Below are 27456 nucleotides of genomic sequence, written 5' to 3'. Positions count from 1 at the left end.
TTCCCTATAAATAAAAGATAAATGATATTTAACTTATTTCAATCTATCAACAGTTTTAAACTGAACATGACCTGTGAAAGAAATCATTATAACTGTGTTTCATTCCATTAAACACAACTAGCTTACTGTCAAGAGAACAAGCCGTCTCTCCAGGTTTCGGGCTCACTTCAGCTTTTTTGCATTTAAACTGCATGGATCACTGGTTTGGCTCATTTACCAATGAAGGTAGAATAATACTGCAGAGTTAAAAAGGTGCTTCATCAGATTTCATTAAATTTGGGAACATTTGCGCTTGTCTGGATGGTGTGCATTACATATAAAACAAGACACATATGCAGTGAGAAATAAATGAAGGTCTGCAGGGGCTTAGGTGGGTCTTTGCCTCTCAGGAGGAAAACTTTCATTCCCTGGGTGCAGAAAATCACTGGCGACTACCTAGAAATCAAGTCACAGAAATCTAAAATTGACTTCTCATCACTTTTGGTAACAGGTCAAAAGACCACCACCTCACAACACAGCCATGCCTAACCAGACACAGAACAGCAGGTGCATTTAAAGTTCCACAATGTTACAACTGAAAACTACTGGACACGAGGCACTAAGCAGGGCTGAAACAGACAAAGACAGAACAGCAGCCACAGAAATGCATCAAGTGAGTTGGGTGTAATGGGGCTCTTTCCTTCTCACTTGGTTTGTGGCTCCCTAAAACTGCTGGGTTTGTTTTTTTCTATTTCTGCAATCTGTTTTGCAGAACAGTCAGATGATGTGATTCTGATTCCATTTTCTGCTCAGATACAAATAATTTGGAATTGCCACCAGATCCACCAACTACAGCACACACTGCTTTGACAGCATGCAGCTCTGAGTTGGTTCTTCACATAAGTTTTTAGGTCACCAAATTAAATCAGCTTTGTTTCAATAATTAAATCCATATGTACACAATATGTCTGTCAGTTACTCGGCTACAGTCTAATAAATCATCTTCTCCCTGAGAAAAGGCCATCTGCCATCCCATTCAAAACAAAGTATGTAAATGAAATAGATATAAAACAGTATTAAAAATATACTTGACGTGATCAAAGAAAGGGAACTTGTTCTGCTTTTACATCTTCCCTCGTATTTTTAAGCAACATCCAACACAAAACAATGTGTTTTTGATTTAGATTAATCTCACCACTATACCGACAGTAACTAATAAGACTCAAAAGAGAAACATAAAAGCATTCTGTTTTCCTAGAAAGGGCTGCCAACCAGACATAAGGTAGGATGGCTACGTGTCTTTTAGCCGTTCATACAGAAATAAACACCAAGCCAGAAATGACCCAGGCAGCTCTTCTATAGGTCCTCACCCACGTATTCTCTCCTTCGACAGCAGACTGCAAAGTGGGTGAGAAAAGGAGGTTCTATCCCTAGTGACCTTGGGAGATTTGGTAATCGAAGTATATCCCAAAAGGAATACAACATGTGCTTCAAGCCAACACAGCTGGTATATACATATACACTAGCTTTAAAATTAAAGCTTTCTCAACGTTAAAAAAAGAAATTTTTATACTGCCGTTTTCTGGAATTTTTGGAAATAAAAACTAATTGTGAAATGTATTCATCTCTCATCTCTCCACCACCCCCTGAACACAGAAAATATACAACAAACGAGTCTCTCCATGGCCTGTTCTGATTCAGCCTCTTCTTTCCAAGGGACACTTCTGAGGAAATAAAGGTTACTCTTTTCCATTTATTATGTCTTCTAATTTACTACTGGTATTTTCTTGTGGTCAGAGGGACACAAAAGAGAGCTCAAAATAGCCCATTAAAAACAAGCTGCAATCAGACTATTGCTCCACCACCATCGGCAGCCATCCCAGAGTTCTGATTTCCTTGTTAAAAGACAGAGGCATAATTGAAGCGATATCTTCACTTCAGATTGATTATCGGCGACCCTTATCCGCATCTTCACTCAGCAATTTGAATTTTAATGAAAGTAAATGGAATAATTAGCATTTCAAAGTGTGTTTGATACACTGAGGGAGAAAAAAGGGAGAAGACTTTTGTGTCTAATCTATACACAAAAGCAAGTATTTGGGAGGGGGCAGAAAGAGGAAACTACATTTGTAGTGTCTTCATTAGAATAACCTAAGGAACTGCTCCTAACAGCTGCATAAACAGAGATGTGAATATTGTGCTTTTCTCAGCTAAGATTTTTTGCCTGTATTCTTTCTAAGTTGTAGTACCTTATTTTATTACTGGTTACCTTAATCGGGAAGAACAAAAATATAAGTGGAGTTGGAGTGATTGCTCAAACCCATGAATTCCAGCAGGATTTCTATGCAACGTTAATGGTACTAGGAAGGATTTTCCAACTGGGCCGCTGATTTTGCAAAAAGGTGTAGTTCATCTATTATTTCTACTACCAATGGACACTAGTCCTTAAAGAACCACTCATCACAGGGGAGGAAGAGTAGCAGGGAGATGTGAAAATGTACATTTTATTTCACTAAAAATGGTATTAAGATACTCTATATTTGAGGAAAGATAAAGAAATCAGGTCATTTTAACATCAGGGCAATGTGTGTCTTTTTACTGGCAGTAGGCTAGCAACAGAGGCTGACTGCAAAGGAAAGAAATATTATGAAAAAGAACTACCCAGCCTCCTTAGGGGGAAACTTTTCAGGAACACTGTCAACTTGAATTGGTGAGAATATGTCCACAGTTCCTGACAAATTTCATGTGAGATTGAAGGCAAAGTGCTTCATTTCACTTGGTGGTCCTCTATTGCCTTTTGCCCCTCTGGTCGAACAAAATTTAAAAGGAGAGTGAGAGAGAGCTGATAACAAACACTAAGATGATCAGAGCTAAAATGGAAAGGCCACGTACCCCAATGATGGCGTTCAGTTCTGCCATGGTCACCTGCTTGGCCCGTTCCACAGCCTGCACCACTTGTTGCTGGTGCTATAAATGAAGATCAGAAACAGAATACAATTATTTGTTTTCTAGTCAGTCAAGAACAGCTTTTCCTAACATGTCCTCTAACTTTAATTACATGCAAAACGGGATTCAGGGGTCTCCATATTTCAAATAAAAGCCCTTGGGTGCTGGATGACTAAATGTCTAGGGTACCTCTGTGTCTACAGTGCTGAGAAGTAACTGGACATCCAACTGCAGGGATCATCCCTGCGCCCCCATGAAAGATGCTCCCTTACAACTGATAGAAGCAACTTAAACTTTACCTTCAAGTCAGTGGTGCACTTTGACCCAACATTTTCCACAAATACTAACAAAACAACACAACCCATCTCACCTGCTTTCTTGGTCTTTTTCTCTGCCACTTACATAAGACATGTTTTGAAAATATTTCCTGCAAGTACTTATTAAGTTTCCACCTGGTATTTGTTAGAGAAGACACTAGAAGGACATATAGAATTCAACGTTTACGTTTCCTCTGTAAACGTGAAAAAAGCGTTCATATTTTCATTCCTGTCATGAAGGGCTGCATATTTAAAAGATACTAAAAATGTACAACTCTTGCCAGCAGTAAAGTTTAAGGACTTCAGGTATTTTTTTAATGCAATAGGAAAACTAAAACCTACAAGTTTAAGTTATTTTTCTTTTGAAAACTTAGGATGGACAGCATAGGAAAATCCCTCTGACCACGATTAAGTTCTAAAGAGAAGAAGCAAGATCTGATTTTAATAATTTTAGTAATATTAGAAAAATTAAATCGCACAGAAGTCTCTGCATGAAGGCACTCACATCTGGACACACACAAGTGCTTATACAGTACCCCCAAAATGTAAATATTATTCCCAACTAAATACACGTGAACACTCTAGTACATACACACTCAAATTCAGTCTAAAATAGGTCTCTTCTGTACTTTTTTCAACTTGGTTTAGTGAATGAAGAGCCAAAGAGACTGTGCTGTGAAACAGGTACTCCTCTCTGTGGCTGGGAAGAGTCTTGTTTCGGTTGATCCCAGCTGAGAAATGCACTAACATTCTCTACTGATTTGAAGTGAGTACAAAGCTCAACTATCATACTGCTTAATACACAGAAAGAGCTAAGCCATCAGTTATATGTGCAATTCCCCTCGACATACCTGGTACTACATTGAAAAGCCCCCAAATATACAGTTACTGGGATTAACTAGGGTGGACACTATTTCCACATCCCAGCTCTGTAGGGGTAGCGGGGGAGGTGATATGGGAAAGGAAACTGCTTTAAATTAGTTTATCTACATGCGGTGTTTTCACCCTTGATTTCCTAATAGAAATGTGTATTTTATGCCTATTAATAATGCAAGGAAAACTGTCAAATAATAGATCACTGCATTTTACACTTTTAATGGACTCTGATCATTAAACTATATAACTTGATTTTTTTAAGAATCTGTTTCAAAACAAGGGCTTCAGAAGCAATCTCCAAAATCTTTATAATAGGTATCTCCAACCATCCTTACTCTTTAATAAAGTATTTACCGAAGTGAAAAAATTCATTTTCCTCTTTCTCTGAAAGTAAAAATCCTAAAGATTCATGAAAACACTAGAAGGAACAGAGAGGTATAGTTGATAAATCGGCCAGTAATAGCTGTTCTCTCTTGAAGCCAACCTGACCATCTATGTTTATTGAACATCTACCATGTGCCAAGCACAGAGCTCATATTTAGATTTAGGACAAATCTAGTTGTCAGGGTAGTGACAACTAGCAGTACTTGGAAAGCAAAAAAACCAAACAAGCAAAAAACATGTAGGACGACTCTGGGAATTATCTAATACTCAAAGTGAGTTTATGGACAAAAATTTTTATGGAATTTTCTACCTTTTACTTTCCACCACTCAAAAATGGCTGCTCAAAACTTCCATGAAACTGAAAGCCAAAGGAACACATGTACACTTATTCAACATGCATACCTCTCATTCCATTCACACACCCATTCGTTCAACTAAAGTTTTTAAAAGCTCTTACTCTCCGCCATTTCTGTATATTACTTAAATACCTCTCCATATTACTGAAATATCATCTACTTTACATTAAGTATTCAAAGAACAGTTCCATGAGACAGAAATGCAGAAAATACATCTAGTTAGGGCCTTTCTACCATGAAGATCGCTCAATTCTTGCTTCATAAACTGGATTCCAACTGCCAAGATGAGCAAAGATGCCTTAGGCAGTGGGGATATCTTTCTGACTTGGCATTAAAATCAGGTACATTTACTGAGAAAACCAGAAACACACCAGTGAACCGTTAACACTGACATCAGATGCTTTTATAGAAACTCTTGCTAAAAAGCTAAAATGACAATGGAAGTCATGATTCAGCTCCTTCCTTTTCTCTCATGGCAATGGCCATGGGCTAATACCATATCTGAACTTTACCTGTAGTTCAGGATTTTACTTCCCTATTTCTGCTTAGAACCGTGAATCACGTGGTGCTTAAGGACTTTTTGAACAGAAGCTCCCTAAGGCAAAGAATGCCTCCTCCCCCCTTGTGCTCTGAAAGCACCAGAAACACTCGGACATTGCTCACTCAGCCACAAGTAACAACTGTACCACACACTGAAGAAGCATGAAGAAGGGCAAATGATCCCAAAGGAAAAAAATGAACACTAGGAGAAGCCCTAAAGTACTCTCGCAAGAGGACCCAAAGAGGCATTGTTTTTCCATTTTCAAATTTCAACATATAGACTCTCTGACTCAGAAAATCTGGCAAGTTTTTCACATCTTCTTAGAACCGTGAAGGCTTTCCCATGAGTCTGCCGTCTCTTCCCCTTCCCCATCCGCCCCTCTCCTCCCGCTCCACCCACGTCTCATTTCCTCTCCCACTTCCTGCTGGTCTCCTCTGTGGCCTCACCACAAGTGGTGACAGCCACTCTAGACCCGGTAAATCTGAAGGAGGAAGAGTCCTGTGGCCTCTCCCATTGCTCAAGCTGCTCACTCAGATACGAGTTCCCCGTCTGAACTTTCCACCAGCATCACCAAATAAAGTGCCACTAGGAATACATTAATAAGCCAAGGGTCTCTGAGAGAGGGGCCTCTAACTGGGATTTGGAGGAGAGAAAAAAATAAAGAAATAAAACCTCAAATATGTATTCTTTAAAATACTGTGACCTGTAATTTTAAAAAATCCAAACGAACAGACAATAACCCTAGATTCTGATTATGGTTTCACGACTCTGTAAATTTACTAAAAATTACTGAATTGTACACCTAAAAAATGAGTGAAGTTTATGATGCGTAAATTACATCTCAATAAAATACTGTGATTTAAGGAATACAAGCATGGTTGTAAAAAAAGGACCAGTAAAATGAAATTCTATACGTTAAATCACTTGCCTACTTTCATCATCATAAAATTACTTTTTGCACTTGTTCAAAGTGTTAAGAATATTTTTTCCACACGAGACTAAAACAATATAAGCTTTTGATAAGTCCAACAAAGCCTGCTGAGAAACTGGCATTAACAAACCACTAGAATATATATATACCTTAGATGTTGAACGTATGTTTCTCAGAAGAGACTACAAGGACAGTATCTGCCATGCCAATACTTTGAGGCATGGCAATAGACCTGGTACCTGTAATAAAAACTTTAATTTAAAAAACTATTATCACCACTTACAATTTTTTTTAATATCCCTCTTATTGACAGGGGTAGTAAGGACAGATATGTAAAATGAACTAAAATTCTTATCCTGACACGTGGAAATGCAAAAGTGAGCAAGAGATAATGGCCCCCCTCCTCACACAATTCAAAGAGAGCATCTTACAATACAGGAACGTAGGATTTAAAGTACTAGGGAAGATTATTGGCAGGAATGGTCAGCATATTTCCTGGGGCATCAAGGAAAGGCTTCGTTTTCTCATTCATTCATTCAGTCAATTATTTATTAAGCACCTACTGTGTGCCAAGCACTGTGGTAGGAACTAGGATTAATGAACAAGACAGTGAATTAATAATATTCAAGAGGCTTTGTAATTACAGTTGCAGGATAGTTTCCATGAAGACAATGACAGGATGCTACGAAATCACTCATCAGAGAAATATCTAATCAAATCTTAGGGTTGGAGGAAGATTCCGTAAGGAAGTGGACCGGACAACTGAGACCAGAAGAATGTGCAAGAGTTCCGCGAGTGAAAAGCAGAGAGAAAAGAACTGGAGGCAAAGGGAACAGCCTGGATAAGGTTCCTGAAGGATAAAGAAGCTTGTCTATCAAGGAAGAGAAAGAATGAGTGGCTGGAGGAGGAGAGAAGACTGCTCCCTAACTACTTCCCACACGATTTGATTCTGCCTCTAAATTCTCCTCCACAGTAGTGCATCCTCAAGTATTTGAAAATGGCATAATGCATGTTTTCAGCTTTCTCTATTCCAGGTTAAATATCCCCAGGTCACTGGCTTCAAGAGACTCACTCATCCTTTTGGCCAGCCCTCTGGCTGTGTTCAATGTGACTAGACACAATTTGATCCTGAGCAGATCAAATCCATGTAAAAGTGTCACTCCACATCCATTAAGTCAGAGCCTTTTCCAGCAAGTCTACCAAGTTTATTAACACAAATGAGCTATAAATTTAACCAAAACTCTTTTAGTCAGTCTTTCCTAAATGGTATCCCAAGAAATGTTATTTAGGCCCACAAGAAATTAGGTTATTACTTATACAAAATACAATTTTAAAATTCACAAGGTGTAATTTGGCTAATACCTGGCAAACTGCTCATCCTCTCAGAGCTTCAGATCTCAAAAGAGGGTGAAGATGTATGCAGGCCTTTCCAAACAATTTTGGCTATGGAGCTTGGGATTAAGGCTCTCAGGAGACACCCTGGGAAATGCTGCCGAAGTCTTTCTCGTACTGACCATTTGGCCTTGTCTTCTTCATTCTCATTCATACGCAGGCAAGGCATTCTTCACTGATATGTCCAATAAGCTCTACGAGTCCAGAGCTTTCCAACTTTCTGTAATGCTGGAAATGTTCTAGATCTGTGCTCTAGCCACATATGGGTGGATACTGAACACCTAAAGTGTGGCTAGTGCAACTGAGAAACTGGATTATTAACCACATTTAATTAATTTTAATTTAAATCTAGATAGCTACTTATGGCTATGGCTACTGTACTAGACAATGCAGCTCTAACTTAAGGTACCTTAAAGCTTAAGTCCAGTAATAATAATCCAACCGCTACCTAACTGAAAGTCAAAGAAATGAGTCAAGTGTCTCAAATACACACTAATTTTTTTAGACACATACAGGTAAGAGTTGGCATTGCTGCCTTTGGAAGGAGGCCCACATTTAAACCTGCAGAAAAAAGTTCTCCTTCCTGAGAACCATCTTTCATATTCTGAGGGGAAGCAGGCCATAAGGATCTCACCAAATATCCAACTGTCAACCAAACACACGGCCATGCAGAACAAGTCAATCTGTCAACCATGGAACTTGGGACAGGATTATGCTCTCTGATGCCTCACTCAGTATTGTGAGAAAAAACTTTTTAAATGGAAGGCCGCCCAATGTAAAAATTAGAAAACTGGTCCAAATCCTCTAAAGCCCCAATCCAGGTGTGTTAGTCACTTAGATATACAACTTAGATATACAACACTGTCAGAACACATTACCAACACTGATAAAATGGTCCTGGCTGGGAAGCAGACATGTCCTCTAAAGGCTGCTGGCACTTAATGAATGATCTCAGGTCTTACGGGTGTCACTGCATACATATCAGGGGATCTCTGGTGATTTCAGCCAAGCTCTCCTACATCAAACCATGTTATCATAAGCCATTGATTCCTTACAAAGTTAACAAGCAGTAAGACAAGTTAACCTGGTGCCATTATGAGGCGAGAACACTACCACCGGTGCATGTAACCACTGTATTTTGTTCATTTCCTCCCTAAGGCACAATATGAAAGTGACTGATCACATTTTTCAACTTCTATTTCATGATTATTCTACACATGCAAAATGTGGTTCAGAATAATTCAGCGCCATAATAAGCCAGGTGCCAAATAAACAGCACTTGACATACAACCGTATCTCATAACACAGCGAAAGGGTTTGTTTTCCATCCAATTAAAAGGACCAAATTTATGGAAAGTCCAAAATAGAAATTCATTGATTTGACTGGCTATCTTAGCCTATTGGAACTTAAATGCATATTATCACTACTATGTAATTGTGTATTATTTTCTACTATTTAAATGCAATGTAGAACACCCAAATTAATCTACAGAATTCTGGAGAAAACACAACTACTACTCATTAGAAAAGCTAACAAGGCAATAAAAACACAGTTTTGAGTTAGTTAAAATTAAAAATTAAATTTGCACCAGAAAGAATTTAAGTTGGAATGTTCCCTTTTCTCTAGGTAAATATAAGAATAAAAGTAGAAAGGCGGCTTAAAATTTGCACTCCTAAAAATTCTAATGATCAGAGAACTTTGGTTAAATGTGCTCAAAAGAATGATTTGAATTCTTCTTTTTTTCATTTGTTAATATTCACAGATGTAAGGCAAAAAGAGCTGCTCACTCCAATCTGGGCTCCTCCACAGCCTCCAAACAGCCTGCTTCTGCTTATAGAACTCAAGGAACAAGAAAATTTAGCGATGGAATTGCAGAGGACTAGGGGAGGAGGGCAATATCCATCACCTCCTTGGCACTGAACGACTAGAAACTGGTTGTAACGACCTGCTGAAAACAAGGTTAAAGATGGATAATGCCATTGCTCCAAATCTAACGATGACCATGGGTTTAACAAATGGGAATTAGGAAGCCACTGGTCATAAGGAACCACTTTCTGTTCTCTCACCCCGTCCAGTAAGGTACATACATTTCAGGTTACTTCAGGCTGTGGCTGGAAATGGTTTGAGGCCCAAGACATTAAAAATGGATCAAGTTTGATGCTGCAAAGCAATCAACCTGAGCTACTTTTTCTGAGATGTCTTAAAATTCCACAAAACCAAGAGTGACTTATCCAATATATCTTTCATGATTTGGAGGGGAGGCAGACTGTCAAAAATTCTGATCTCATTTTCTCCAGTTTGAGGACAAGACACGTGCATAAAAGAGTATGTCTGAGATAGATGAGGGGAAAAGAACTATAATTTAAGGACTCACAAATGTCCCACTTATGAGAAGCAGTTTCCTTAACAATAACTTTTTCAGCTTCAAGCAGCATGTTCCTTCCAGCAAGTCTAAGACAAAATATGGCAGTCCTATGAGTGATCTCCTATATCCCATCCTTCAATTGAGAGGGGTCTTCAAAAATCTTGGTGCTTTTAAAAATATGGGCATAAACATAAGCTGTGTATCTAGACCTAGATGGCCCACAGGGCCTATCACTGTTCATGGGGGTTCCTTTTCACCCCCGTGCGTGTATGAATGATAAAGAATGCCTGATGGGTGATTCTTTTTCCCTACAATTCAGACCTTGGAGGAGACTTCTATAACAAGAACTTTGCATTATTTTATATTTTATGTGATAGATTAAAATACAAGTTGTGCTGATTATATAGTCAGAGCTAGAGTTTGTCACATAAAGATACACCACTGGGTCAGTGTGACTTCCCTTCAAATCAACACTGGTAATAATAATAATGCTCACTATTTTTATTTTGTGCACAGCACTGTGTCTAGAAGCAATTGCTAGCTGTCCCTTGATAGCCCTTCTCTTGACATTAGTTTAAGTTTTAGGTGGGCATACTCAACTAAGACTACATTTCCGAGTCTCCCTTGCAGCTAGCTATGGGCAAGTAACTAGGCACTGGCCACTGCAAAGTGAGCAAACAATGTGAGCATCATCCACACCATGACCTTAAAAGAAAAAGCACAAGTTCTCTCGTCCTTCCAGCTGGCTGGGGCAGGACATGGTGATGCTGGGGACGATGAACATCAATGTATAAGGAACTTGAGTTTACAACATCGTGGAGTCACCAAATTAGCTACAGCTGCTTCTATGCAAACTGTTATGTGGGAGAAAACCAAACTTTTATTTTGCCTAAACCACTGTTCCTTTCATCTCTGTTAAAGCAGCCTAATACCCAGCTAGGTCTTTCACATTATCACTAGTCCTCATATAACAACCCTATAGTGCAGGTATCCCATTTTTCAGATGAGGAAACTGCAGCCCAGAAAAATAAAGTATTGTGTTCAACATGATAAAAGAAGCAAGTGGCTAAGCCAGGATTTGGTCCCAAGTCTGCCTAACCTCAGGCTCTTTTCACACTGCCTCACACATAACATAACTCTTCCAATTGAACTCTGCTCCTTGTTAGGGGAGCAACAAGTTTCTGAAAAATACAGATGGTACTCTGAGGAAAGAAGACTTCAAATTATCACGCAATACGTCACCATCATGTAATACATTACTGACCTACAGCCTATTAGGGGTTTGAAGTTCTCAAACATCTTAAGAAAACCTTGTTAGTCACCACAAACCATACCCTGCCCATCTCAGAAATAAACTATTTTATAACCCAAGGGGAAAAAAGTACAAAAAGCACAACTGTCCTCTAAGTAAGACCCTCAGCTAGTGCCCAACATTTAGTTAATGCTTAATCTAACAGGATAAGACAATACTCAGAGGCTTTCCAAAAAAATAAAATATTCCTGCCCTTCTGAAAGATCACCTGTGTGGAGCTAACCACCCACTGTTGCAAGCAGCCCCTGGAGCTGCGAGCCTAGCTTATTTCACAGGAAGACCGCCAGCCAGCCCGTCCATTCACAAATATTACCTTCAACTCTTCCCAGTTTTTTACCGAGTCCCTCCCTCCTCTCCAAATGTCTTGGGGCCCAAAATAAGCTGGAATAAAATTCATTTCCCAGAAAAGGTTAAAAACAACGACAACAAAAACTGGCATTTACTATCCGAAGTGCTTTACATTTTAATACATATAGTACACATTGTAAAAATGGGGTTACTCTCACCATCTACAGGAGTATTACAACTCAGAGATCAACTTTCCCAATATAAAGCCAGTAAGATGCAGAGCTGGTCTGATTCCAAGTTAGCAGGAACACTGTGCCTTGCTGCCAGGGTTTAACAAGTGGTGCATAGTTTTCAATCTACATTAGAATCGCCCTAAAGGTATGTTCCTGGAAAGGGGGGCTGGGGGGGCACTGGAGATAAGTCAGTACTTACTGGCATCCTTCAATTCTGCTGAGTGCTCACTAAGATCTAAGCGTCCACACGCTATATCCTGAAATCGCTGATAGAGAGCCCATCCACAGAAACTACTTGTAAAAACAAAACTAACTCCAACTAAGCCACCAGGTATTTTGAAAACAGCCAGTCCCCCAACTAGACTGAGAAATTTGTTTTTCTAGATCACGATGTGTGTAGAACACAGACCCCATCCAAAATCACTGTGTCTTCTGAGGTGAACTCCACAGCGTGAACACCTTGAAGAGTTGTCATGTTTTGGATCTTTGCTTGCTGGCTGGGGAGAGACGGGCGTTTGCTAAATTGGAAAATTAATTTTGGGAGCTAGAAGAGAATCACCCTTGAGGCTACCTAATATGCCTCATGGAGATTTTTAGCTAGTTCACAGCCCTGGGTTGTTTTAATTGATACTTTTTCCCCCTATAAGCACATCAGAGAGGAAGATAAACAATACACACTAGGGGCTTCCCTGGTGGTGCAGTGGTTGAGAGTCTGCCTGCTAATGCAGGGGACGCGGGTTCGGGCCCTGGTCTGGGAGGATCCCACATGCCGCGGAGCAACTAGACCCGTGAGCCACAACTACTGAGCCTGCGCGTCTGGAGCCTGTGCTCCTCAACAGGAGAGGCCGCGAAAGTGAGAGGCCCGCGCACCGCGATGAAGAGTGGCCCCCACTTGCCACAACTAGAGAAAGCCCTCGCACAGAAACGAAGATGCAACACAGCAAAAATAAATAAATTAATTAATAAACTCCTACCCCCAACATCTAAAAAAAAACCAAAAACAATACACACTCTTCCAAAGGGCAATGACTAGAAAGGGGAGGGAGGGCTGGCTCCAGGTCCTCTCAGAAGGGAACTCTGGGCTTCTCAGCTGCTGCTGCAGCTAGTACTGCTGCCAGTCAGCCTCAGGAGCCACTCATTACTATGTGCTAAGCTGCACCAGACAATCCCAGGGAGTCCTCACAGCAATCATATGCGTTCCATGCTATTATGAACTTCATCCTACAGATGAGGAAACTGAGGCTTAAAGAGGCAAATCACTTGCTAAAGGTCACCCAGCTTAACTAGGTTATATAGTAAGCCATGCACTTTGTAACAGGGAAGCCAGGACTCGACCCAGATGTGACTGTCATCATCCCTGGCCAGCTCTTGCTTAGGGAACTGCCAACAGGAAGTTGGTTATAGTTCCTCCTCAGCAAATGAGACCTGAAGTGAGACAGAGAAGAACTTCCCATTTACTGCTTTGAGATTCGCCTTTTACAGAAGAAATCTGAGGGCAGCAGAATTCCGAAAAGTCTTACCCATCCCTAGAAGCCAAAAGAAAGTGGGAGAAAAGAACAGCTTCAGACAGGTGAGGACTCACTCACTACGTTTCTCTAAATCCCGATTTTAAGGATCCTGTGAAATTTTAAGAACTGTAAGTGACAATTACTCACTTAATGAAAAGAGTTGGCAATATCTTTGTTTAATGCCTGGAACCTTGGAAGTAGCTGTACACACGTGCAATAAGCACATCACTAAAATAGATATTGACTATCATTTTTTTAAGTGTTTTGGTGAAATCTAATAGGAAAATACTTTTCTCTGATGTTACATACATAGACACACTTCGAGTCCTTGAGCTACAATTATACAACTTACTTCCCCAAAAAATGTCTTGCAGTTAAAACTAAATTTATTCGACAGCTGTCATTCAGTACATATTTTTTTAATTTTAGAAACTGTGGTACACTAGACACAAGCAATATTAAGCAGGTACATTAGTCAGCACACGGGAGCTAAATTAAAAATAGACTTATCTAGATCTCTGTAAATTTACTTCTTGTTCCTGCCAAACTCCAAAAAACCCCTCCAACCACTGTCCTGTAGCTTATGCACTAGTCTTCAGGAAATGTTTTTCTTTTTTCTAAATACAATCATTTACTTTTTAAATAAAAATATTTTGAAATAAATTCTAATGCCGCAGCTGCCCTTCTGGCAGTGAGACTGTCACACAGAGAGCCAGCGTTAAAAGATCAGATTAAGAGCCCTCAGTCCTAGCACCAAGTGACGCTTGCAGCCATGCAACAGTGATTTTGCATGTCTCTGAAGAGACAGGAAATAGAATTCATCTTCCTCTAATAACCTGCCTCCTGCCCTCGCTCCAGATTACAGTCCATCTGCCTCAGGGTACAGGCAAGTAGTGCGATGCTCACAGAATGCCCAAAAGAGGAAACAAGGTGGGCAGCGTTCAGACACAAAACATCCGAGAGGCCCGGACTGGACGGCAACAAACATGTCTGTTGCCCACACATTAAAAGGTATACACACACCTTAGGAAACTAAAAAATAGAAGAGCCAATTAAATCCAAAGCAAGCAGAAGAAAAGATATACACAGCATCAGGATTTAGAAAACCATGACACAGGTCATCTCCATTACACATGTCAAGGATTTCAACCAAGAAATGTCAAAAGTATTGGGGAAATAAACAGTAAGTAGTGAGATTATGATGCCTATCCTCCCAGCTTAAGGCAGAAAAGGAGTTGCCAGTATCTCCCCACGGCTTTCCTCTACAGGGTACGACTTCCTTAGCCAATTCATTCCAGTCCAGTCTTGCTCAGCACCACTACCATTACATAGGCTGTTCCTACCGGGCCTGCTCACACAAACAACAGAACTCATGTGGGAAAACGACCTACTGGCAAATCAGCTAGTTCCACCAACACCCCAAGATCTCCTCCCACATCTGAACATAACCCCACAGATCCTGCAAAAATGCCATGGGAATAAGCTGTACTGGTGATCATGTGTAGGAGTCTGTGTCTTCAGAAGCCTAAAATCTAATACCACCCCAGGGAAAATTCAAACTTTTCCCTCTGCCTTGGGGAACAACGTCTCAGCCTGGTCACAGCATGGTGGGTTACACATTCTTCCCATTCACCACCTCCATAAAGCAGAGCTGCTTAAAGTAAGAAGAAATACACGCTGGTCTGGATCAGGCAAAGGGCAGCCAGACTTCCTAAAGAAATGCAAACAGGCCCCTTGACCCTCCTTCAGCACTCCATGTGATCTAGTCAACAAGCAAATCCTGAGTAGAAATAGGTAAATGGGAATATAGTGGGTGGTGGTTTTGTGGTCACAGCTAAAGGACGAGAAAGACATCCTTTGTTGTTTGTGATCCAGAAGAGCGTTTGAGTTCAGGATATTAACTTAGGTCCATGGTTTGTGAATATGAGCGCCCCCAAAGGATATATTCCCATGAAAGTTCCTCATGGTTACTGAGGTCTAACCCAGCTCAGACCAAGTAAGAAGGCAGATAGGGATCCACATATCTATAACACACATGAACGCTCAAATATCGGCTGCATGCTAACCTCAGCACATGCCCACTGGCAGGCAGGCGGGTGAACTGTTCTCCTGAAAAGCAGTGACACAACTGAAGGGAAGGAGGGAAGTGCCTTGGTGCCTTCCAGCCCACAACACCAAGCACTGTGGCTGCAAGACGTGTAGCTATTCCATTTATTAGCTTCTTCCTTCTCACAGCTTATCTTACCTGAGCAAATGAAGGATTCAGTAGTCCAGAAGCAAAAACTCTCTCTCCAGCTGGTGCACCTAAACTTTGTAACTACTAAAAGCAAGCAAGCAAGCAAGCAAGCAAGCTAGCAAGCAAGCAGAGGAGGGAAAAAAAAAAAAAAAAAGCCACCATGCACTTGCACCTCCTCATTCCACCATGTATGCACCTGTGGGCAGCGTGCACACTTCCACTAGTGGGAGCAGAAGAAAGCAAAGTGAGCTGCACGTGGGGGCTTGGCGAGGCGTGAAGTCCATGGTACTCGGAGAAATGAGTCCACTGAGTCCATCTTTTGTGTTTTTTCCCAAATGCACCCACAATATAAAGACTTCATCAGGTAATAAGAAGTAACTTTTTAGAAGTTGCTAGCCAAAAGTTACATCAGTTTGTTTACTATGTAAAGGCTTTCTGTTTGATATATCTTCTGGCAACTCTTAATGCCCAGTGACAAAAGTATAGAACAAGTTCTTGTCTTCTGGGCAATTTTTCAATCTCCCCTATTAGATGCCATTATGACAAAGTCATAATTCTGAGCAACACTACATAGTCCAATGACAGCAAACGATTTAACAACTGAATTTTGCTTAGCACATTAGAAAATACTCCATTGTATAAACACAATTATATTCCACTGAATGTTAATAAGGTGTAGAAGTTGGAATGCGAACACTGTATCTTAGAAATGGGCAATACAAACACCAAGAGACAGACAAGGCCAAGGAGTCAGTTTTATCTGCAAAACCACTAAAATGGTACCTTCCAGCCCAATGCTTGAAACCAACTGCCTTACCTCTTGGGACAGGAAAGGAATGACTTGTGCACAGATAGCATTCAGCCTCTTGACAATCTCTGCCTGCAAAGAAAAGAAAAGAAAAGAAAAAAAAAAAAAAGGAAAGGAAAGCAATAAAGAGAACAGTCAGCTGGTTACAAATTCCCGAAATATTAACAGGATGATATTAAAACACACTTTATATTCTGGCTGGCGGATTTCCTAAGGAAGAGGAAAACTCTCATCAGCAAGCCCATTAAAAGGAGGCAGTGACAATAGTGCCACATTAATAGCATAATTTATTAACCAGCATTCATCTTAAAAAGTCAACCTTCAAGCACCAGGACAACATAGAAAGGAATTCAATTCTCATGACTGGAAATCTGTTTTCAGAAGCCTTCAACGGGACCCTTGTTCATTCTAATGTGGTTTTACATAAAACCTTGCGTTTTTTAAATTTAGATGGTAAAGATACATTCTTCCCTATACCCCAACTTCCCTCACCTAATAACTCACTGGAGTTCGACATTTGCAGCCTTTGCCTTAAACACAGGCACTGAGATTTCATGAGCAAGTCCCCAACCTCCTTAAAGAACAGCACCCAACCAACTTAGGTGAGCTGACTACTTCAGATCCTTAGTTATAAATTGTTGGGAAATTTATAAATTTCCCAACAAATTTTATAAATTTATAAAAGTTATAAATTGTTGGCATGTTTTTGTCAATCATTAAAATTTCCAAATGTGTCCCACCAGGGTTTTCAGTGTGCAGAGGTTTAGAACATGCTAAAATCCTCCTATACTTAGCAGAAAGCAATTATTTATATATGGTGACTAACCTTGGGAACATTAATTACCACTGTACTATAGATGTGCAAAAGTCCCAATAATGTCAGATAATAGAGCTTATTCTCTATTAATTTGGTAAGTGTTCAAATTTTAGACAAATAGGATTCTACAGAAAGTTAAAAAAAAAAAATGAAACGCCACCACTATGTTTTCTTTAAAAAGCTAACCAGGGGCTTCCCTGGTGGTGCAGTGGTTGAGAGTCCACCTGCCGATGCAGGGGACACGAGGTTCGTGCCCTGGTCCGGGAAGATCCCATATGCCGCGGAGCGGCTGGGCCCGTGAGCCATGGCCGCTGAGCCTGCGCGTCCGGAGCCTGTGCTCTGCAATGGGAGAGGCCACAAGAGTGAGAGGCCCGCGTACCGCAAAAAAAAAAAAAAAAAAAAAAAAAAAACTACCCAGAACTTCACTGATCTTCACCTTAATTTACATCATCAGATAGCTCCTTATATACTTTAGTACGTGACATGTAGACAACAAGGTTTTTACATGCATATACACAAAAAAACTTTTTTCCAGTTTTATTGGGATATAATTGACATATGGCACCCTATAAGGTTAAGGTATACAGCGTAATGATTTGACTTACATATATACTGTGAAATGATTACTGCAGTAAGTTCAGTTAACATCCATCAAAACAGCTTATTTTTTAATGATGGAGTGGGAAAAAGGAGAGGCAAGAAGTGATGGGAGACAGAAAACATAAAGCAATTACTATTCCTGAGACATTCTTAATGTAAATTCCATCCAGGGTCAGTTCCTCATTTTATAGGAGGACAAAAATTCTCCTTTTCTTGCCAAGTCATTACCAGAATGACAGCGACACTCCACTTGCACAATCTAGATTTCCTTCTTTCATCAGCAACCCTTTTGACTTTGTGGCTATGCAATCTTTTAAATACCAGCACCTTAAAAACTCTGCCAGCCAAGAGAAAACACAAATTCACCATGAAGTTTCAAACCTAAGCTTTCCCTTCCAGCCTGCATTCCTAACAGGATGGACAAAAACCCAGTACCAATAAGCAGCAGTGAATAAGGACCCAACTGTGCTGACCTGATTTAATTTACTGCCCTGGCCCCGTGGAGCATTTAGCTGTCCTTTAAGAATGCTTAAACCACCATGAAAAGCTGCAATGGGAATCACCAAACCACTCTCCACCTGGACCGAACATACCACAGTGGTTACAGGGTGAAATTCCAGTGCGAGCTGAGAAAATAGAGCAGCATGCACCAGACTGAAAGCACTAGTCTCAGAGGCATTTGGTTGTTAAGCTTTTTGTAGGCAGAGGTGGAGGGGGAGAGAATAAAAGATAATGAGATACTTTGGGGCAAACCAAACTGATGATTCTAATGCTTAGAACCATCTGCCAAGCATATTTTCCTCATTATGTTGTTTACATAAATAAAATAGTCCCTTGCTAGGAGGGTTGAAAAATGTGTGGGCACATAAGAAAACTGAGCTCTCTAGTTTGCCTACATAACCCAGGCAACAAAAACTACCCTAAGGAAACTCACTCATCTGTCAAAATAAAGACCAAGAGGTACTTATTTGTCTCCTTTAATGTGGGGCCTAGGCCATGTTAAGTCTGAGCAACTATGAAAAAAAATCTACATTTCCTTAAAAATAAATGTAGAAAAGCCAAAAAGTCGTTTTATTGATTCATGTATGTTAAGATACATACATAACAGAAAAAAGGGGGTAGAAACCTGCCAAACTTTTTCTTTAAAGGTCTCCTTTTGTCTAAAAGACTTCTTAATTTCTTTAAGTTGTCACACCAACGGATTTTCCTGGTCAGGCTAATTGGCAGCAGGGGGGTAGCATGTGTGTGTGTGTGATTTCATAAAATTAAGCAGGTCATTCCTCACTTTGAAAGCTAAAGTTGCCTCGGAAACACTGCTGCTTCCATGGGCATCTAATTTTGCCTCTTTTGTCCCACAGGACCCAGCTTTAGGGAGGCACCATTTATTTACAGGCCTTTCCACTGGGCTTCAGCGATCAGCCAATAATACTGTGGACACACACTTCTAATGGCCTATGTTTTGAAACTGAGTCTAATCTAATGGCTGGGGCCCAAACTCCTTTTCCAGCACAGCCATTAAAGGATGTAGGTTATTGCTGTTGTCACCACTGATATTTGTCATTGTAATGTAATTAGGGCCCTAAAATGATGCATTACAGCCCTTGGCACAGCTTCTATTAAAATCTTTTCTTCTGCTCACTGAACTGCAACCTGCTTTCTGATGAATAACAGACAGACAGCTTTAGGGTAAGGAGCAGATTCATCAAAGAAGTATTTTTCAGCTTTGGGGAAAGAGAGGGGGAAAAGAGGCAACCTAGGAGGAAAAGCACCAGGGGAGGAAAAGCCACAATATACATTTGAATTTCATCTGACCACTTGAAATTCTGATTGCATCTGATGAATCTTGCTTAGACAATATATTTCCCAGTCTTCGAATCACATGGTTAATCAGGGCTCTAATCTGCTATCCATCAGCCTATGCCAGTGCTGTAGCTTCCAATCAAATTTATAGGTGATGCGGCTCATGCATCCCTGAGCAAGTACATTCACAGCCCATTTAAACAGGCAGAGATTCTGAAATACTGCTGTGAGGGTTACTGGATGTTATCATGGTATTCAATGCTTTATGGAACTTATAACTATTGCCTTCAGATGCCCATGATATTCCAAAATAGGATTAATGGCCTCCATAAAAGAACAATTGTTCATGCCAAAATATAACAAAATGATTGTGTTTGCAGCCATAGTTTGTTAAATACATTAACAATTTTGACACTTCTATTACGTTTTCTTCGATCCATCAATATATTCATGAAAAAGAAAAAAGTCCCCCACGTAATATTTTCCTACCCTCAATTCACTACCATTCTATTTCCTCCTTCTATAATGTCCCTCCTTTATGCCACCCTCCAATAAAAAGAACCAATAAAAATAATGACCATTCCACTTAAAAAACAAAAAACCTGTTTGGGCAGAAGTTTTTAGAAAAAGGCAACTTAACAAAAAAGGCATTCTATGAAATCCCTTGGTTATGCACTTGACACCTGGCACATGAACGCTGACAGACTAACCAACCCCAAAGTGGTGACGGCCAGTGGACTAGCAGCATGACCAGTTAAGTGATGAAACAGAGAAACAGCGAGAAAAACCATTTATCCCTTTTTTCTTCACACCCCAACTCAAGAATCATTGCAAAATTTATTAACTACCTTGCATCATGGGAAAGTAATGTCACACACTGAAAAGAATGCCACAGTTCAATCCCTTCATTAAAAAGTAACAAATACTAAAGCACACAATATCGGATATTTTCTTTATTACTTGTAACAAATTAGTTATTTAAGTAAGACAAAAAATTAGTTAAGCCTACACCTTTACTGAATTACATCCCCTCAAATAGTCGTAATAAAAAATCTAATTTTTATTTTGATTATTTCTGCCTATGATTTCCTTAAAAAATAAATTTTATTTTAATGACATAATAAACTTGAGAGAAAGGACAGATTCCTTTATCAAAGTATCAAAAGCAATTGTTTATTTAACAAATGTTTGCATTTTTGTTCTCTCATCAAAATAGGAACAACACTACTATATAGTATTGTTGAAATAAAACAGTAACAAAACATTACTAAGAAACCATTTCAGGGCTTCCCTGGTGGCGCAGTGGTTGAGAGTCCGCCTGCCGATGCAGGGGACACGGGTTCGTGCCCCGGTCCGGGAGGATCCCACATGCGGCGGAGCGGCTGGGCCCGTGAGCCATGGCCGCTGAGCCTGCGCGTCCGGAGCCTGTGCTCCGCAACGGGAGAGGCCACAACAGTGAGAGGCCCGCAAACCGCAAAAAAAAAAAAAAAAAAAGAAAAAAAAAAAGAATAACATTTCACAACTGATTTGTTCTTATACAGCAGTTTCTTTGCCAGAAAAATGTTTTAAGATGAATCTATTTATTGTATTAAGTGTTTTATCAAGAACATACACCCATCTATTATATTTAAACACCACAAAGTGAAGAAAAATTCCCACTTATTCTCTCTGAAATGCTTTTTGGAATAAGTACAAATAAATCTTGCAACCCTCTCCTTCAACCCCCTTTTACCACTACAGAACCAAGACTGCAATTTTTTGTTTCAATCCAAAAATCTTGATCTGTTATTGATTTGTTCCAAATTATCTGAGAAACAGTACAACTTCTGGAACTGATCCTGCCTGTCCACAGATGAAAAAGTCAGAAGACTAATGAGAAATTCTTCCCAACTAATAAAAATCCAGACTACACATAGGAAAAAATATTCAAGTAGTACTATTTCTCTAAACTGACAACTCAGTTTTTATCTTGTCATCAAATTTCAACTTGACAAAAGAGGTAAGAACATGTAATAAATAAAATTAATTGTTTGTATTTTTTTAAAAAGCCAGACTGGAATAAGGCTTAGAGATTTAGATCAAAGGTGTTGTCAAGCACTGCCAGCAAGCTGGTAAACCAGATGCCTAAGTTATTTTGGTACAGGTGATTATTTTGCACAAAGTATTTTATACTGCTTAATAAAGCAATAAAATGAAGTAGTAACACTGTTAAGAATCAATGTAACAGGACATCTATGAGTTCCCTAAAGGACTGATTCAAACTACTAAGACTTTGTTTTGCGATGTGTTAAGACAATCTGTAAAAGCTCTCATCCCACTTCCTCTAACAATAAAGAGGTACTGTCTCGGAGTACTCAATTAGTATTACCTTGAATGATACGAAAGTGCCAAGATTCAACCTTGTTTTTTTTAATCCCCTCCCCCTCCCCGGTGAGTTTAACTAAAGTAATGATTCTACTGATTGTAACATCTCAAGCAATGTCAATCTGCTTTGTGTTTTGAACTCATGTTTATGCTACTTTACTGCATGCCAGTCGTGCTTTTAAAGTGCCCAGCATGCAGTTATTAACTGCATATACTGAGGTATCCCACTTGTTTGTCCTAACAAGATATTCAGGTGCTACTGTTCATGGTGCTAGTGTAGAAACACACAGGATGATGTCTTTCCCAAAGAGTATCACAGAATACCTACATTTCATGAAACTATTTCCATCTATCCCCAAAGGTGAAGCTGTATTTTACTGAAGCATTTTTGCAATGGTTAGAAAAAAGGGTCCCTTCCTCTCACCTCTTGAGCTTTCTAGAAGGTCTTTAAGGGAATTCCCAGATATTTGCCTATTATCCTACCTACATCTTCCGGGCTCCGGTTATTGTGTTTAACTACTGTTCCAAATGTCAAGAGTGATATTTTATCACGGTTGAGAATGACAATCATTTTGCCTGACAGACATCCAGTTAATACCCCAAGGTCAAATCATTTTGGTTCTCAAGTCTGAAAAACACTGGAACCAATGGTAAGGTTACACTCAGCTCTACCAGAGGGGTGGGGCAAGGAAAATGGAAAAAAAGATGGGAGGGAAAAGTGGGATGTCTGGAGTAGGGAAAGCAAACGCCTTTCTCTGGTGGACTTAACCCCCAGCCTCCTCAGAACCAGGTGGAGCTGGTCAGAGAACCTGATGACCGAATACCAAGACACTCAGGGTTCTGCACATGCTCATTTCCTCAGCACTCCTGGGCCAGTGCATCACACAGCAAGCCCTGACGGCTATTTTCTGATTTCTCTTCTCTCTCTCCCTGTCTCTGAATCACTTTCTTCTTTTTTTTTTTTTTCTGCCCTACTCTTTCCCACTGACATAAATGTGCAGGTGCCTTGAATGAGGATTTACAATTAAGCATTTTCATTCTCAGCAATGGTTGGAGGGCACAAACATTCCTTGTGCCCATAGTAGGGGAAGATATTCACCTTGGTTTCCCCAAAAATGATGTATATGATTTCAATGTACATGAGAAATATCTGAAAACAGAGGAATTTGAATATTGGAATAAAACCAAAAAGAAAACAAAAACAATAAAGGGTCTTACCAAGTTCTCATCAAGGACACCTATTCTCCAGGAAAGCAACAAGCCACCTTTCATACACTGAGAGCCATGCTCTACTTTTCAGTCTATACTCTTAGGTTGGGCTAAAGGCTTCCTTGTCTACTTCCTTCTTGTTTATCTCCATTTTTCAACAAATCTTCATCTATATCCATATTCCTCAGCACTTCCTTTTCTCTTGTCCTTTCAATTCTAGAATAACCTCTATTGGTTTCCTCTTCCTCCTCCCAATTATATAAAATGTCAACTCTTTGAAGCCATCACTGCCAAGGTACCCTTCCATCCCCTTCAACTGTTTTCTCTGTTTAATAAAACAGTCAGCTCTTTCCAAAAGCAAAGTTTTGCTCTTCTGCTGTTCGCACTTCTACCGCCCTGCCAAACATGTGCCCTACCATACAGGTCCTGGCACAGCAGGCAAGTGCATCCACAGGGCCCGCCAGAGATCTGACCCTGGCATCAAAAAATGGGGGTGACCAAAGCCTGGCAAGGGTAAGGGAGAGTCCCTCTGCCTGGAGCCACCTCCCTCAGACCTCGTCATGGCTCACTGCCTACTCATCATTTCAGTCTCAGTCCACAGGACCCCTCTCAGACAGCTTCACTCACCATCCGCTGGGGCTCCTTCTCCCTGTCACTCTCCAGCCCATTACAGTCTTCTTCACAACATTCAGAATCACCTGAAATCACCTCACCTATGTTTTTGTTTACATGTACTAGCGTAGTGCCTCTCAAACTTTAGTGTGCATACTAATCACTTGGGAATCTGGTTAAAAATCCAGCCTAGAGTGGGGCCTAAGAGTCTACACTTCTAACAAACTCCAAAGTGACACTGGCACTAGGGGTCTGCAGACCAACATTAGGTCTGCAGCACGGTTACAGAGAATGGAGGCTCAGTGAGGGCAGAGATAGATTTGTCTATATACCCCAGTCCTGGTATGTAGAAGACACTCAAAAATATTTGTTGAATGACCAGAAGAAACTGCAGTCCAGGTTCGGTGGTTGGAATCTCCTGAAATCATTTGCAAGCATGGTAAGACTGTCTGGGAATAGTTACAGCACTTCAACCATAAAGGAATACCTGTCTAGAAGACCTGCTTATACTGATTTGGTTTGCTTACCTCTCCAACAACATCTTTTCTAGCATTTAGGATGCCATACTGCTCAAAAAGAATAATAAGTAATCACAGTGGGCCACAAAAGGAAATGCAAATCCACTCTGGACAATTCTTGACTGATAAGTAAATGATTAAAGCTTCCATTCTGAAACCATGGCAGGATGTGCGTTTTAAAAGATCATTTGAGATATGCAAAGGAGATGCCACTCAACCTCCTTCCCAAGATTATTCACCAGACTGTGATCACCTGACCCACTGGAATTGGGGTATTTGTTAGAAGGCACACTGGGAGGGCACCTTGTTTTGTTTTTTGTTTTGTTTTTTGCGGTATGCGGGCCTCTCACTGTTGTGGCCTCCCCCGTTGCGGAGCACAGGCTCCGGATGCGCAGGCCCAGCGGCCATGGCTCACGGGCCCAGCCGCTCCGCGGCATATGGGATCCTCCCAGACCGGGGCACGAACCCGTATCCCCTGCATCGGCAGGCGGACTCTCAACCACTGCGCCACCAGGGAGGCCCTGGGAGGGCACCTTGTATGGTGAGTCATGATAAATCTCCCCAACGGGACCTCCAGAGTGAATTAGTAACGGCTGAAGAGAAGGCCTAGCCAGGGACCAGCACCCCTCACAGGTCTCACAGGAAGAGCAATTCCTGACAATTCCAGGTGTAGTGGGTCACAGGGGTTACACACATGAGCCCAAGTGCAGACCAGCTCGGGCATATCAACCCTGCTCAAAACTTGGACATTTAGTGGCAGGCTTGGGGAGCGACAGGCACAGCCACAGCATGAGGACCCCTAGAGAGAATATGCCACTGGAATCCCTTCCAAACAAGGTCCAGGAATTGCTGCAGCACCACACTCATGGGATCCCATGTATGGATTTAGATACGCAAATCCACTCCCCACAACCCCAGACAAACCTGTGTGAATATGCTCACTGTAAGAGGGTTCTAGTAATTAGGAAGCCTTTACTTAGAATATACTACATCCTTGCCTGTTTCTGTGGAGTTTTTCTGTCATGGGTGCAGTGTATGCCCCACAAAAGTCCACTATCACTCGCTGATTCCTCACCCAAACTCTTTAGTGACTCACACAGGTACGACTCCTATACACTGGGAGAAGCCGCCTGTGACAGGCTGCTTAAGAAATTTAAAAAAAGAAATCCCGTATCACAGACTAAGAGCTCTCTATAATCAGAAAAATAATAGCATTTTCCCTATCATCAGGCTCACATCTACTTCTGCTTGTTTTCTTCTTTAATACTTTATTAGGCAGTTGAGAAATTTAAAGGTGTACAACACTATTGTCATCTATTTGTGCTCCTGTATTCCTAGTTACTTTTAAAATGTGTATCAAGCTGCTTTTTATTGTGCAGTTAAAAAATTTTCAACATGTGAACCTTAGGAAAAGCCAAAACCACGAACGTAATACTGCCTTTCTGTCCAGTCAACAAATATTTATCAGGCACCTACTATCTGTCAGGCCTACTTTAGGTGCTGACACAGGGACTGGAGACAAAGGAGTGAACAAGACGAATAAGTCCCTGCTGTCATGGAGTTCACACTGTAGGGGCAAGGAGACAGAAACAAACATACACATATATGAAGAGGAATTTCAGATGCTGAAAGGTGTTATGAAAAAGATAAAATGGAGGGTTGAAGAGAAAAGCCTGGGGCAGGGAGGAGATCCGGTTTGGATGAGATGACCAAGGAAAGACAAATAAAGAAGCGACTTAAAAGCTGAAATGTGGCTGGAAGCAGCATCACCCAAAGCAGGTTCTATACCAAGTTCTGCAGATGTCATTAACAAGTATTATATACATAAAGAGCTCCTTGGTCAGATGACCTCGCAGAGCTTAAACAAAGTTAGACACGATTCTTTTCCTGCTGACATCCCACAGCCTCTCAATTGACAATGTAATAAATCTTTGAAAAAGTGTACATAAAAATGCAGTACTAATCAAACTTCTCTGACTATGGAACCCCTTCTTCTCAAAGCTCTTAGAGGAGATTATATTTCATGGGAAACACTGGGCTGGTCAATGGTTTCCAGCCCTGGCTTTACACTAACATTAGTAGTGGATCCTTCCCAAACACCAACGCCCAGGCCTCACCCCAAGCCAATGAACTCATACTCTCCAAGGGTAGAACCCACGCGTCAGCATTTTATTTTAAAGCTCCCCAGGTGATTCTAATGTACAGGCAGGATTGAAAGCCATTAAGCTGGAGCACAGGATGCATGCAATGAAAAAACAGAGTGGAAAATAAGGACAGAAAGGGTTCACAGGGGTCATACTGTGGAAGGTCTTGTAATGACACACTAGAGAGCTTGAACTTTATTTGGAAGGCAGCAAGGACCTATCAAGGACAATTCCTAGGAAAGCTATGATAAATACCAGACAGGAGGTCAAGACACTCCAGGGCATTTCTGCTCTCCACCCCCTTCTTGCCACTGATTGTATATGAGTGGCTGTGGAAGGGCAGGAGAGATTTATAACCACAAAACATACCGCAAGAGGAAAGACGGAGGATGAAAGATAATTTCAGAATAGGAACAATATGAATCCCCATAGCACCACAAACGTAGGAAATTCAACAAGACATTTTCAGATATCAGCTCATTCACTCACTCTGACTCTAAGCTAGGAGCTATGGTAGAATCAGAGGTAAATGCCAAATTAATCTGGACCCTTTGAAGTTTTTATAATCTAGTATAGCGGAAGACTAAATGGAAATAAACACGATAACGGACAGCACATGGTACCTAGGTGGTACACAGAGGAGCCCGAGCAATGCAAGGGGGAGAGCGGAAGAAACCCCTTCTTGCTGAAGTCATTACAGAGGCTCTGGGGAGAGAGCAACATCATGTTAGCCATATTAATTCCACAGTTTTTCAATACTTGTCTCTATACTGCCAGGCACTATGTTACCCTCTGAGAAAAGAGTAGGGGAACAAGACAGGGTTTATAGAGCCCATAATCTAACAAATGAGACAGACACGGAAAAAAACAAAATGCAAGATATTTTTAAATGCTTAACAGGAGACACTGTTTCGCTGAG

The 27456-nt window shown here is 40.7% G+C and overlaps 1 protein-coding gene across 9 annotated transcripts in view; it reads right to left on the bottom strand.

Moving 5' to 3' along the window:
• The window catches only part of TLE4 (TLE family member 4, transcriptional corepressor), a 153255-nt gene that overhangs the window by 102304 nt on the left and 23495 nt on the right, over positions 1 to 27456 (bottom strand). For 4 of the 9 annotated variants that reach the window (XM_082620073.1, XM_082620074.1, XM_082620075.1 and 1 more), the window contains exons 5-6: positions 16483 to 16545; positions 2872 to 2946 (exon numbers count right to left, since the gene is read on the bottom strand). In XM_082620073.1, the coding sequence (XP_082476199.1) occupies positions 2872 to 2946; positions 16483 to 16545 (138 nt within the window). The remainder of the gene's footprint in view (positions 1 to 2871; positions 2947 to 16482; positions 16546 to 27456) is intronic. The other 5 variants (XM_082620077.1, XM_082620078.1, XM_082620079.1 and 2 more) reach the window with 2 other exon arrangements.

This window comes from Mesoplodon mirus (genome assembly GCF_964341445.2).
Source record: "Mesoplodon mirus genome assembly, chromosome: 1".
NCBI lineage: Eukaryota > Metazoa > Chordata > Mammalia > Artiodactyla > Ziphiidae > Mesoplodon > Mesoplodon mirus.
Note: the sequence above shows the minus strand (reverse complement) of the source record. Positions and strands in the feature narration are given on the sequence as shown.